The following is a 14,246-nucleotide window of genomic DNA, read 5'->3' as shown; positions in this document are numbered from 1 at the left end:
TTTCTTAGTATCATTTTTGTAATTGGGCTGCTGGTTCAAGTTTCATCTTTTTCAATTGGTGGAGGATAGCTTTTTGACAATCATACTACATAAACAATTTATATTTTCATCATGAAATAAATTGGTCAACATTCTAAAATCACAACTAAAATTACATTGTAACTTACAGTTTGAGAACACTCATGACTTTACTACTACATCCACACTGTGCCCAGTTCTTTATTGGTTTAGGACAGCCTTTACCCTGTACTTTAATCCCTTCTAAATCTAGTCTGTAAGCATCTACCTCTGTAAACATAAGAAACAGGTACATTGTTTTATGATATATAGAAAGTTTGCTGGCTCAAATATTATCCAGTTTGCTATTAATTTTCTTAGCGTTTTATATAATTTGCATAATGAGGAATCCCTTATTGTGATTGGTTATAAGTGCCCCAAGAATTGATTTTCGTTGTCAGGTTTTTTTTACATGGACCATGTTCTCAAACTACTTTCATATAACCAATATATACAACATGGACAGCTAATCTATGTTATTCTTAGTGTATTTTCATGTGTGATAAAACCAAAGGACTTTTCTTCACTACTTGTGCAAAATTGCAATCAGGAATGGTATATTTTAAAAAGAAATTAAACTCCATGAGGTGAACCAACGCCTGTGTGAATCATTTCGATAGATTCCCTGAAGTGGATACCTTGGTATGCAGGGTTGTTCAAATTATGCAAATGAATGCAACATTAAAATAATACTCCAAACTGACAACAACACTTCAAATGGTCTGCAATTTTATTTGCTATGGTCTACATGTTTCGCCTGCAAGGCAGGCTTCATCAGGACAATTTTTATACAGAAATTCATCCCTGAAGTACTCAAAGTGGTGCATTAAATTTGACGTCGTCATGGTGAGAGAAACAATGAAAAGTGAAAGTAGCAATACAGAGTTATAGATAGATAAGATAAATATAGAAAATTAAAGTTTGTATACAATGTAACTTGAGTTTGTTTTGCTATTATATGATACATGAAATTGTTCTAAAGGCTTGGTATCTAATTGGACAAACTTCCCATGGTTTCTACCACTTCGCAAGGCTTCTCTTCCAACCTGGCCATTGTTGGAGGTTACTACTTCCTGGTGCGTCGGCATGAGTCCTGATGAAGCCTGCCTTGCAGTCGAAACATGTAGACCATAGCAAATAAAATTGCAGACCATTTGAAGTGTTGTTGTCAATTTGGAGTATTATTTAAAAAGAAATGATAAATAGTAACAGAACTTTCAAAACTTTTTCAATGTGTAGATCAAACAAAAAATGTGCTTAGTCACATTATGATATTTGTTTGTTTTTCTAGTACAATTTATAAAGATACGATTACCTTCTGGAGTCATTCTGGCAATCTCTGGTACTTCAACATAAAAGTTCTTCCTGAATGGTGCGTAATATATCCTGTCGTGGTCTACTGTTATCATTTCCTGAAGAAAACCAAGTAATCATAATATAAACTCAATTTTGGATGTAACGCGTCTTCTGATTGGCTGACATTGTTTTATTTTATCATATATATATATCATAGACACAATTTTGCCACGTGACCATGATGTTATCAATGTTTTTTCATGATTTACGCAGGTTTAAAATGGAACTTAGAATTAAATTATAAGAAATAACTGTAATATTTTTTCTGTCTATGTCAAAATAACATAAAAAATGTGGTGCACACTGTTAAATAACCCACTACATGCGTTATTCAGTGTGTACCACATTTTTTATGTTATTTCGTCATAGACATAAAAAATATTACAGTCATAATATTACTATCTTGAAGTTTTCATGACCTGATGACTCCATGCAAAAAAAAAAAAAAAAAAAATCACTTGACTTTAGGCATTTACTAATTAATCATAAAATTGAGAATACATACTTTCCTGTAATTTTTTTTACACAGCTATCTCCCATTTTCAAGGTAAACTGACTATATTTAGGGACACAACAGTATCCAGGCTAATAATTTGATAAGCCAGACCCGTGTTTCATCTAAATAAGACTCATCAGTGACGCTCAGAGCAAGATATGACTATATTTAGTGGCACAACACTTTCTTAGTTCACATCAAAATGAACTAAGTTCCAAAGTGACGTGACCACAACTTCATGGTAAACTATCTTGACCAAAAAGTTTAACAGCAGAATGTAAGGGTTTATTTGATCAGTGAATTAAAAAATAAGGAAACAGAACTATAATGTGGCCTATAATTTTAAAAATCATATTATAATCATAAATGAACATGTGTACTTAGTTTCAAGTTGATGTGATCTGAACATGCTCAACTTCTGGGTGAACTACCTGATCCAGATTCAATATAGATGAACAGACCAGGGCTCACGCTACCAGTCGACTAGGGTGAGGAAGTCGCTTTCCTGACCGTCACTTCGCTTTCCCCAAACCCCAAAAGGGAAAACAAGTCACCCTGCTGTTTACGATACTCTCTTGCAGTCGCTCTCGTCATCAGACATTTAAAATTTTTACCAAGTTAATGAAACATCAATTTTTTATTGATAATTAAAGAAATTCAGAAATTAACGATGAATGATGTTGAAGCATTGTATTTACAGTGTGTAGCAGGTTATTTAATAAAAAAGGCAACTTTTTATAACTTCATGCACTTCCCGTGCTTGTTACTCGAAAACTTACATCAACCTAACTTTCAGCGGGAAAATAAGTTTGTTACTTCATTTAAACATGATCAAAGTTGTCTCCAGTAAATGTTTATTCCATTTATTGCATTAAAAACGTCATGTTCTTTTCCAAATAGCTTGTCAAACATCGTTTATTTTTGTTAATTTTTCTTGCATTAGTCCACCATTGACTGTTTCTAACTACGGACTGGAACTGGACCAGCTATGAATGAAATCCGTATTTTTACAATAATAACTAAGGACGCATGGATGGAACAGCTGACAGAAGAATATTGATCTCATAAGGGAAAATTTTGCATTTCACACACATTAACAGACTTTTGGTGACATCTAATTGATTAGCGTATATAATTCCATATAATTTATATGGATTGTTTCAAAATATTGATTAAAGTTGCTTAACTCTGAGACTATTATACTAACTCAATTTATTATAGCCCAGCTTAACTTTGTATATATCTTTTAATGAGAAACACTGAATTTCATACACAAGATATTTTTTAAATTAAATTATAATTGATATATTATAATCTCTTTACTTTAGCTTTTTGACATAAAAAAAATAATCTTTTAAGTGATAGATATTTAGTTGGTAGCTTCTCACAAGAACAACTTTAAATTTGAACTGTTACTTTAATTGTATACTCAGATATGAATTGAACAATATAACAAGAACATTATTTACATATGACCCTTTTTTTTAAACTATAGAAAAATCCAAGCGCAGTCCACAAAGTAGCACTTTTCTTTCAAATCTCACAACTTCTCCCTATCTGTTTCAGAAAGAGAAGTCACTTCTCCCTATGATTCTCAAGTAGTGTGAGCCCTGTAGACTAAACAATGGAATGAAGGAAAAGAATGACTCACAGACCAAAACACTCTATGTTCCTCTACTATTATAGACAGGACATTAATTTTGGTCCCACAGAAGTGTAAGTAGTTCCAGCTGCAAAGGATATTTACATTATACATGTTATAACGTGTGTAAGTAGTTCCAGCTGCAAAGGATATTTACATTATACATGTTATAACGTGTGTAAGTAGTTCCAGCTGCAAAGGATATTTACATTATACATGTTATAACGTGTGTAAGTAGTTCCAGCTGCAAAGGATATTTACATTATACATGTTATAACGTGTGTAAGTAGTTCCAGCTGCAAAGGATATTTACATTATACATGTTATAACGTGTGTAAGTAGTTCCAGCTGCAAAGGATATTTACATTATACATGTTATAACGTGTGTAAGTAGTTCCAGCTGCAAAGGATATTTACATTATACATGTTATAACGTGTGTAAGTAGTTCCAGCTGCAAAGGATATTTACATTATACATGTTATAACGTGTGTAAGTAGTTCCAGCTGCAAAGGATATTTACATTATACATGTTATAACGTTTACCTTTTTCTTGTTTTTCTCTTTGGCAATCCTCAACATTGTGGTATCTAAATCATCTTCCTCCTCTTCTGATGAATACTGAAAGAAAGATAACAATGTATTTCAATTTTACAACAAGAATGTGTCCATATTACATGGATGCCCTACTTGCACTATCATTTTCTATGCAAGTGGACAATGAAATTGAGGTAAAAACTCTAATTTGGCATTACAATTAGAAAGATCATATCATAGTAAACATGTGTACTAAGTTTCAAGATGATTGGACTTCAACTTCATCAAAAACTACCATGACCAAAACTTTAACCTGAAGTGGGACAGACAGACAAATGAATGGACGGACGAATGGACAGATGAGACAACATAATGCCTCTCTACTATCGTAGGTGGGGCATACAAAAAATACATTTGAAAGTTCATTAACTTATTTCTGATCAATGACTACATGATCACATTTGTATTTTTATATCTCATTCTCATAATAAAATTGCACAAAAAAATAGTGTTGACTTCTAGATATTTCTGTGCAGTTCTTTTTGTGTTGTTATTCATATTCTTAAATTATTTTGAACTCAATAACATTGACTTTCTTATTATCTTTTATGGCATAATTTGTTTTTGTTTGTCCATTGTCAAATTTGCTTGTCATAACAAGCAGCAGAGTGCTTAATTCAAGAAACAAGAATTCTTCTATGTTCAATGGACCATTAAATTGGGATAAAACCCATATCATATCATAGTAAACATGTGTACTAAGTTTCAAGTTGATTGGACTTCAACTTCATCAAAAACTACCATGACCAAAACTTTAACCTGAAGCAGGACAGACAGATGGACAAACAAACAGACAGACGTACAAATCAAAAAACATAATGCTCCTCTACTGTTATAGGTGGGGCATAAAAACCATGTGCACTGCATTTTTTACAGCCTATTTTTTCTAGTTAAATCGATAACTTTATATATCTAGAATTTTCTTAAGCTAACTTTAACTATACTGTTATGGACCAAATGATATTAAAGATGTGTTGCTGTGATAAAACTGTGGAGTCTTTTATTACCTATAACAAGTCTTTTTACAATGTGGTTTTTGGTAACCTAAGAATAGATATTACCTCCATAGCATCAAAATTATTCTCCATGAGTTCTCCTTTCACTATCGAATTATCAACTTTCTTTTTGGTTGCAGTTATTACTGTAAACTTCTTTGTTTCACCCTATAAAATAAAAAATTCAACATATTAAACAAGTAAAGAGCCAATCAATGCTCCCATTACAGCACATTCATTTAGGGAAAACATTTGTATTTCAATATTTCAAAAATCTAATATATTTGGAATATTCAATTAGCGTATCCTACCTACTAAAAAACATGTATAACATGCACTCAACCCCCAAAATCAATAACTTTCTATCTTTCATTTACACCTATAAAGCATTTTTGCAGAGTGTATATATGATACAGTTTTATTCTTGGAATTATTTTCCTAAATTAGTTATCTATATCATAGGATGATCAATATAATATTTGAAAATAATGATAAATGATGTCTTTTTAAATTGATAATGTGTTGCATCAATAGAGTTGAAAACACAACCAATAACGGGTCTAGACCTGCATCATTGCATAAAATTGATGAAGGTAACATGTGTACTGAAACAAAACTGATCATTCACTTTCATTGAAGACAAAACAAGCATTCTTCTTATTCTAAGACTTGTACAATGAACAATGTATGGTTACTTTATATATCTCTCTCGCTTCTATCTGAAATATGATGTCAGAAACAACTTAACACTATGCACTAACTGGCCAAGTAAATGCTCCAATAATTGAGAGCTAACAATCACTTACGTTAGTGGCATTTTCTGTCTTGACAGGCTTCACATCTTTTTTCTCTGATTTTTTATCAATGGTCTGAAAATGAAATGTATCTTGTATTATGGCAATTGTTTTACAAAAAAATGTCTTTGAAACTAAAGGGGAGTTAGGCGCTCCTCAGAATTAGGAATAAGGGGACCTTAATTTGACACAAAAAGTGTCTATAACTTTACTTTAATTAATATATTTTTCTGTTTGATAATATCAAATAGTAACTATTTCAATTTCAATAAACATCTTTCTATAATAAAGATATCTAATGGTGAAATTAACAAAAGGCTCATATGGGCCTCAGTCGCTCATCTGCCTAAGATATGCAACTTAGATGTTATTTTTTAGCTTTACAGCAATCAGTAATATATTTTTTGTAGATATTGTAGTGTTGATCATTTTTGCAGAGCCATGTTTGAGCACTGACAGGGGAAAAAAAACACAAAGTTGATACATGTACATGTAAAACATACCATAAGGATAAATCACTTCATGGTTTTTTTTTTTTTAACGTTTCTGAGAATAAGATGTTTGAAAAGTATAAAATAAATACAAAAAGTTGATCAAAATTCATCTTTTCCGGTTATCCCTCAAGTGATATTTTATTAGTTTTAGTTGTACAGTTCCCTATACCGCTTTCAGCAATGAGAAAAACCCCATACTACATGTATATAGTCAATACCATCCCTGATCAAACCGTTTCGATTCAATTAGTACCAATTAGCACTGCTATGTGCTTTAGCTCATTTTATAGAATCGAAAACTGCAATTTAAAAAAAGAGAATTAATTTGAAAACTTCAGGGTTTGCATACCAAAATGATATCAGTAACAATATTGGGTAACCCCAGCAGAATAATATACCTGCATGAAGGCATCAAGAGGATCTTCCTCGTCCCCGTCCCCTCCTGTCTGAGAGGGTTCCTCCTCTTCTTCCTCATCATCATCCTCTAGAGACCATTTCTTAGAAGGAGGGGCAAAATTAACAGGTAACAATTCAGCTTTCTTTTTCCTTTCAGCTCTCCATTCTTCTATTCTTTTTCTTCTTTTATCCATCTCCAATTCTAATCTTTTCTGCTCTTCTTCCTAAAATAAGAACAGATTAAAAAATGTCATTGCTTGATAAACTGCAATAAGGTTCACAACTATATATATGAAATATAATTAATAACATGAATAACATACAGAAATATAATTCTATTTAATCAAAATACCATATTTCATGTATTTTGAATTGTAAATATTGGTAAGACAGTTAAATATTTTATACCTTCCTTTGACAGACTTTTTAAAACTACTAGTAATTACATGGGTATGATTATGTACATTCAAGAGTATAGCAAACCTTATCAAGAGGTTCATCTTTAACATTGAGAGCCCCTTCCTTGTGTATAACACGGTCATCATCATTCTTTCTCCCATTTGGTGACCTGGATCTTGATCTTCTGGAAAAAAAATAAACACAGACATAAGATACAATTTTAACATACATGAAAATCACTGAATAATTATCATTCATATGTAGAAAAAGAAGTGTTAGTGAAACAACACAAAATAAACACAGGTTTATAAATTTCTGACAATATTTTAAAGAATTTCAAAGAAAGGGAGGACATCAAAAGTTCAATGAAGGATAAAAAACTTAATTCACATAGTTTTTTCGCTGACCCCCCTACCCCTCTTCTTAACTTAATTTGGGAAAAATTGATTTACCTATACGGATATATGTAAAATCGATTTTAGATTAACAAAACTTGCAGCAATGTTGACCCCCACCCCCAAACTATTCGATTTAAGTTTTTTTATCCTACATTGATCTTTTGATGTCTCCCTTAACATGCATGTTCTTTCAATTTTTGTAAATTTAAGGACGCAAACACAAGGAAAGGACATAACTCTTTTTAATCCCTGGTACATTAATGTAAAACATTTCATGAATATAACCTTAAGCCCTCTGTAACACAGATTATTTTTCATTTGTTTTCCCCAAGATTGCTTAAAAAGAACTGTGGAAACTGACCATACAAACATATGTTCTTAATCTAAAGAGTTATTGCCCTTAACTAAGTTCCAACTCTGTTTCCTTATTTTTTCTTTTGATAACTTAAACATCAGTCCATATGGAAAATGAGTCTACTTATATATTTATTTTATGTTCCATATATATTAGGCCTTGTAATGTATGCATTTGTGCATAAAACACACACAACCTTATCATCCCTCCAAATCATATTTAAAATTAATCCCCTTACTTCCTCTTATCTCTATCACGTGATCTTGATCTTCTGCGGTCTCTCTCTCTAGATCTTGATCTTCTACGATCTTTTGACCTTGATCTTCGTCTTTCTTTTGATCTTGACCTTCTTCTTTCTTTAGATCTACGTCTTTCTTTTGATCTTGACCTTCTCCTTTCTCTGTCTCTCTCTCTTGACCTTGATCTTCTTTTAGGACTTCTTGATCTACTTCTGTGTTTCTTCTTTCTCTCCCTTGAAGTACTCCTTGATCTTGACTTTGATCTTCTTCTGTAAGATCTAAACATTAAAAGAAAATACAATTAAGGTTTTTATTTTTTTTCTTAAAAAGCTGAATATTACATTACTAAAATGACAATCATGGGAGGTTGTTGTGTTATCTTTGTTTTTTGTTTATTGTTTTCTCATTAATTTTGCTTATGGTTTAATTTAAAATTCAAATTGAACAATTTTATAGCAAACAAACTGGGAAACTCATCTGAACAGTTAGTCATATTTTATTTGAATAATATCATGATCATGCAGTACATTGTATCTGATAAGAAAATAACAAGCCATCTTCTTATTTTAAGGCTTAAATGTTTTAAAGATATCAATCATAACTACTGTATTTTATTTTAACAAGGGGAAGAAGTTCTGAATAACAGTTGAAAAATCAATAATTAAAAAATATATATATATTTTCCAATGTACTTATGACATGTCATGCATGTACAAAACAATTTTATGAACTCAAAATCGTTCACTTTTTTATTTTCCCTCATTTGCGCAGAAATCTCTTTCTTTCTCTTAGAACTCTTTTGTTATATTTATGAGACTTTGAATATAACAACAGGGACCAACATCAGAATCGTTACAGTATTTCTGTTTCTTTTTTAACAAAATTGATAGAGACTTTGTTCTCTTTCACAGGTAACACCTGCCTCATATTAATACTTTGATGAAAAACAATGGTACCTGATGATAGTGCTTTTTTTTTTAAAGTTGAAAATGACGTTACCACTAAAATCACCAACATGACCAACAACAGAACCAAAATCAGAAGCAGTCAGGGGACTTACTGGAATAAGTGATTTTTAAATCACTTATTTGAGTAGCAAATTCAAGGTTTTGTCATAAATTGGGATTTTGTAGTTTTTTCAAAATTTTAAACACATAGATTTAAATAATATCTTTTAATTAGTAAAATTATAAAAAAATGAACATTTTGCTTCTTTTTAAGTGCAAGGTTTATGCCTTTGATGCTATCATTTAGCTGAAAATTCTATTTTATAGTCGCCGTCAGCTGAAATTCGTAGCGGTTATCAGTAAAAATAATCTAAACTATCAATCGCGTTCACTCGAGATATATCATTTCACATTCCATTCATAAATCTCAAAAAGAAAAACCACTACTGACCTACCTTTTAAGTGATCACACTGTAATAATCCTGACCTTCACTTTTTCATAGACGATTTTGAATGGTGGAATCAGCCATTGTTTTTACCGGAAGTGTTTCCGTGGAGTTCAATTTCATAAAATTTGCATAAAGCGCGGAAACCTTATCACATCAAAGAAAGGAACATTTCAGGAAACTGCGTACAGTGACAAATGTCATATGTAAGCAAATGATCCTCATAGAAACGAAGATGGCGGAATTACAATGGAAAATATTCTGGAAAATGTGAAGGTCAGGATTATTACAGTGTGATCACTTAAAAGGTAGGTCAGTAGTGGTTTTTCTTTTTGCGATTTATGAATGCAATGTGAAAAACTATATCTCGAGTGAACGCGATTGATAGTTTAGATTATTTTTACTGATAACCGCTACAAATTTCAGCTGACGGCGACTATAGTTGAAAAAATGCTATGATAATAATGGCTTTACATAATGAACTGATACTTTCTTAAAAGATTTTTCCCAGCAGTGATTATTAAAGAAAGACAACTCTAACTTCTGACCTTTATGGAAATAATGTTACTTGAATCAGTGATTTATTTAAGTAAATCCCCTGACTGATGAAGCCTTTCCGCTTTCGCTTAAATTTATTGGTAAGTTTTGTAAGATAGTCATTTTACTTAAACAATATTGTGAGATAATTGAAATTCTTATACCTCCCGTCTCGGGGCATTTTTATTTTCTCTCTCCTTTTCAGGCCTTTCTTTCAAGTTGGGCCCTCAAATGTGAGACGATGAAGACAACCAGGGGAATATATATAAGTAAGACAACCAGCAAACGTTTTTCCTATAATGATGTCATTTGAGTGCTTGTTATATAACAAAAAACGGTCGGTATATAAAGCGTTTAACTGATTGACAAAAACATACTTGTCGTAATTAATTATTTTTTGTATTATGTATTGAAAATTTGACCTTAAATTTTTATTTATCATCTTTTTGAAAGTTTTAATGCAATGAAACCTAAATATTCTATATATAAAAAATCGTACACATGTTACGACATCTTACCGGAAACTGTTTATCGCAGGCAGCACATGGTTTTGTTTTGAACATTTTCTCCACAAATTAACTTATCAGGTGACCACCTTCTTGATCATTATTTTAATCAATTTTTTATGAAGTTCCTCGAACTAAATCATAATATACATTTTTAACATTTATAGAGGGAGGTTTTGCCATCAAGGCAGCATGACCCATGCCATGAAGACGGTCAGAGATCACAAAAGCATGCCAGGTTGAATCTCCACTATACATTCTACAGATGAATAATTTAAGACATTGTAGATTTACATTCTATTAAATTAATATCTTCTTTATCTTCAAATGACACCTCAAATACCTCATTAGCTGTCAAAATGCGGGACATGGCTTTACATTTTCACTAAAAAAATCTTTGGTTCAAGCCCCCCCTTTTTTAAATGCAACTTTGCATAATTTTACCAATCCATTGACACTAATTACAGAAATGATGCAGTATCTACAGTTTGTTCAATCTCTTGGTTGACGTTGCCCCACCATCATGCAGTCTGCAACGTTAAGCAGTAGCCTGAAGCCTGTATCTAGTTTAAATAAGCTCGGACTAGTTAACATACACGGTCTAGTGCATATCTGTTTGCACTTTTTTAATCGTTACCGTAAGTTAACGCAGAATGTCACTCAACGCCATCGATATTATAAACTGATTCTCTCTTCCTTGCAAAAATACGGTAAACCAGTTTTGACAGTCTCCCTAATAACGTATTGTTCAAAATAAAAAAAAAGCGCGAAAACCTGTCAGTACTGTTTTCGAAATGTCAAATTTTGGTAATTCATGTAATTATTGATTGATTTATGTTGCATAGACTGAATAAGATATAATCATAACAGAAAATAAAAAAAAAATGAACATTTTTGCGTCGGAAGATATTAATTTGTAACAGCTCGCTTGTCATCTGGTCAATTTAGACCATTGGTTATTATGACGACTTCGGTGACTGGTTACCTTTAATTTTCTGAAAAAGTGGAACCAGTTTTTTTTTTCATTTCGAAAGTGTACACATAATTTGGGTCACAAATATCGATTATACATGGCTTCACTGTCGGATAGTGCATTACCTTGAAAGCCTTTAAGGCACCAAAAAAGGCCGTCTCGCACGTCCGACCAATTTACAGAGGCTAAAAAAATATGAGGATAAACGGGTCCCAGAACAGGCCTCGACAATAACGCTTGTCCGATTGTCTGGTACCAGAGGGAAAAAAGGTTCGGACAAGTAAAAGCTGTACTAAGCGTCAGGACAAGTTCAATTATTCTGCAGAAAATAAATTTTAATAATCCAACTTTGATGAACAGCGTAATTATAAACAAAAAACAAGAAAACAAATAATAATTTCACAAGTTTCTGTATTATGTTTATTCAAATGCAAAACCATTTTCTTCAACATGTTTTACTAACTTGCAATTGATAATTTTTAACTGGTTCATTGTCGGGTATATTTTCAAAGGTAAAAGGTATACTATTCTTGGAAACCAGTCTTACTGATCCGAATCAATGATGCGCTTTGTAGATAAGGTAACTTTACAGGACAGTTGTCACCTGGACATGTTTAACTTTAGCTCCAAGTTTAATAGACAGTTTGGCACCGTAGGAGACATATTTAGTAGACATGATTGATAGCCAGTTTGGCATGACAGGAGACATTTCAGGACCAAGACAAATCAGTACCTCATTTTGATACCTTATTCTGTTCCTTATAATACAAACCATACCGGTAATTTTTTTCACAAAAATACTTTTTTTTTATTTACCATAAAATTCACAAAATCATATTTGATCATAAGTAGAAAAAACAATACGTGCAATATAGTGACCTATAGTTGTAAATTTCTGTGTCATTTGTCTTTTGCAGAGAGTTTTCTCATTGGCAATCAGACCTTATCTTCTTTTTATTGATTGCATTTGAATAAACTTTTTTCAACTTAAAAAAAACAGGATATATATCCAATGAGTGTACAGACCTATCAGATGGTGCCTCATGTGCAGAGTGTGATGAGACTTGCAATGATGAAAACTAGAACCTAAGTCCTGTGACATGACTACATGTAGCTTCAGTTGTACTTGACTCATATTTTTGCAAAGTATTTCAAAAGAAATGCTGTTCTATTGTTTAAAGTCGTTTTGTTCCTTTAATCAACTTGAGGTGTAAAAAGGTTATTTTTAATAAAAAAAAATTGGACAAATAACAATTTCATTCGGACAAGTTAGTTTTGGAATGTACTGTACTGGACAAGTTGAAAAAAAAGTTATTGTAAAGGCCTGGAGAATTTAAAATTCATTAGATGGACAGTCATCCCTGACCCTGGCTCCAGTATGAGAATCTAGTTATGCTCTATCACTACTGTTAGGAGCAGGGAAAAGGAGGTAAATTTGTATCTGCATTTGTAATTGAACAGGAGTTGTTCAGCAAATTGAAAAATAATATGAAAAATTAAGAAGAATAAAATTGTAACTGATTGATTTTCTTCTTTTCTTGGTTTGCATCAGAAAGGATGATCTCTTTAACTTCCAAAGTCAAATTTGAATGAGAAATTAATTTAAACAAAATGTGATGGCAAGGGGTTTATATCTACATTTGTACATGTATACATTTATTTTACATGTACATGTATGTCTTAAATTCAAAGAAAAGAGTCTTAAACAGTCTTGTCAACAGTTTTGAGAAGGTTTTTTTTAAGGAAAGTAGAATTTTTCATATTACATGGAGAAAAAACTACATTTTTGAAAAGTTATATACACTTCCAGATACAAAAATGTAACCTCAGAATGCAGGATTTTACATCTAATATTCCAAAATTTTCAAGGGGGGGGGGGGGGCATGTCCCCAAACCCCCTACCTGGTTTGAATCATTTTGTGATCCTCAACGGTGACACAGATTTTATTCAGTCCAGTACATATAAATTTGGGCTAGTAATGTTTTTTTTTTTACTAACCCATAGGGCTAACTAGTGCTTCAAAACGTTTTTGGCACAGACTGATCATGACCATATAATTTCAGAGTTAGAATAGAATAAAAAAATATTATTTTAAGTCGGGTTACATGAACAGTACACAGACAGTAACAGACTGACTACACACACAAGCTCTGTTTTTGTTGTTCCTAAGTGGTTGCACTAATTTGTGACAATATTTTTTTTTTAGCAACATATATATATTGACCTTTTGAGTCTGAAATAAATCAAGATTATGTAATATGTTATAATTTGTTTATGAATCTTCCTGATATTTACCATGCTGTAAACTGAAGGTACATGTATACTATCTTAAAGTTATCCTTGATAATCAGTCAGGGGACCTACTTAAATCTTACTTTCTAAATCACTGATTCAAGTAACATTATGTTCATAAAGGTTGAAAGTAAGAGTTGTCTTTCTTTGATAATCACCTATTTAAATAGTACAAGTTTATCACTAGACTAAGTGATTTAATTTCATTGTAGTTTTAAATAAAGAATACTAATGATCCAGGGACTAATTATGTTGCTAAAATTATCAGGGCCAACACCTGTGTTGTCTAGGATGACCAGGTCATGTCAGGTGATGACCTTGTACTGAA

The 14,246-nt window shown here is 31.9% G+C and overlaps 2 protein-coding genes across 2 annotated transcripts in view; one reads left to right on the top strand and one right to left on the bottom strand.

Annotated features, from left to right (window-relative positions):
- Positions 1-10,454, bottom strand: part of LOC143044352 (putative ATP-dependent RNA helicase DDX46) — a 31,738-nt gene extending 21,284 nt beyond the window's left edge. Inside the window, exons 1-9 of the mRNA XM_076216308.1 lie at positions 10,311-10,454; positions 8,216-8,494; positions 7,309-7,408; positions 6,828-7,049; positions 5,948-6,010; positions 5,208-5,309; positions 4,096-4,170; positions 1,373-1,469; positions 168-288 (exon numbers count right to left, since the gene is read on the bottom strand). Coding sequence (XP_076072423.1) covers positions 168-288; positions 1,373-1,469; positions 4,096-4,170; positions 5,208-5,309; positions 5,948-6,010; positions 6,828-7,049; positions 7,309-7,408; positions 8,216-8,494; positions 10,311-10,327 — 1,076 coding nt within the window. The 5' untranslated portion in view covers positions 10,328-10,454. The remainder of the gene's footprint in view (positions 1-167; positions 289-1,372; positions 1,470-4,095; positions 4,171-5,207; positions 5,310-5,947; positions 6,011-6,827; positions 7,050-7,308; positions 7,409-8,215; positions 8,495-10,310) is intronic.
- A 209-nt stretch (positions 10,455-10,663) lies between these two features.
- Positions 10,664-14,246, top strand: part of LOC143044350 (uncharacterized) — a 54,206-nt gene continuing 50,623 nt past the window's right edge. The window contains exon 1 of the mRNA XM_076216307.1: positions 10,664-10,733. The gene's annotated coding sequence lies outside the window, so the exon portion shown is untranslated. The remainder of the gene's footprint in view (positions 10,734-14,246) is intronic.

This window comes from Mytilus galloprovincialis, chromosome 9, assembly GCF_965363235.1.
Source record: "Mytilus galloprovincialis chromosome 9, xbMytGall1.hap1.1, whole genome shotgun sequence".
NCBI lineage: Eukaryota > Metazoa > Mollusca > Bivalvia > Mytilida > Mytilidae > Mytilus > Mytilus galloprovincialis.
Note: the sequence above shows the minus strand (reverse complement) of the source record. Positions and strands in the feature narration are given on the sequence as shown.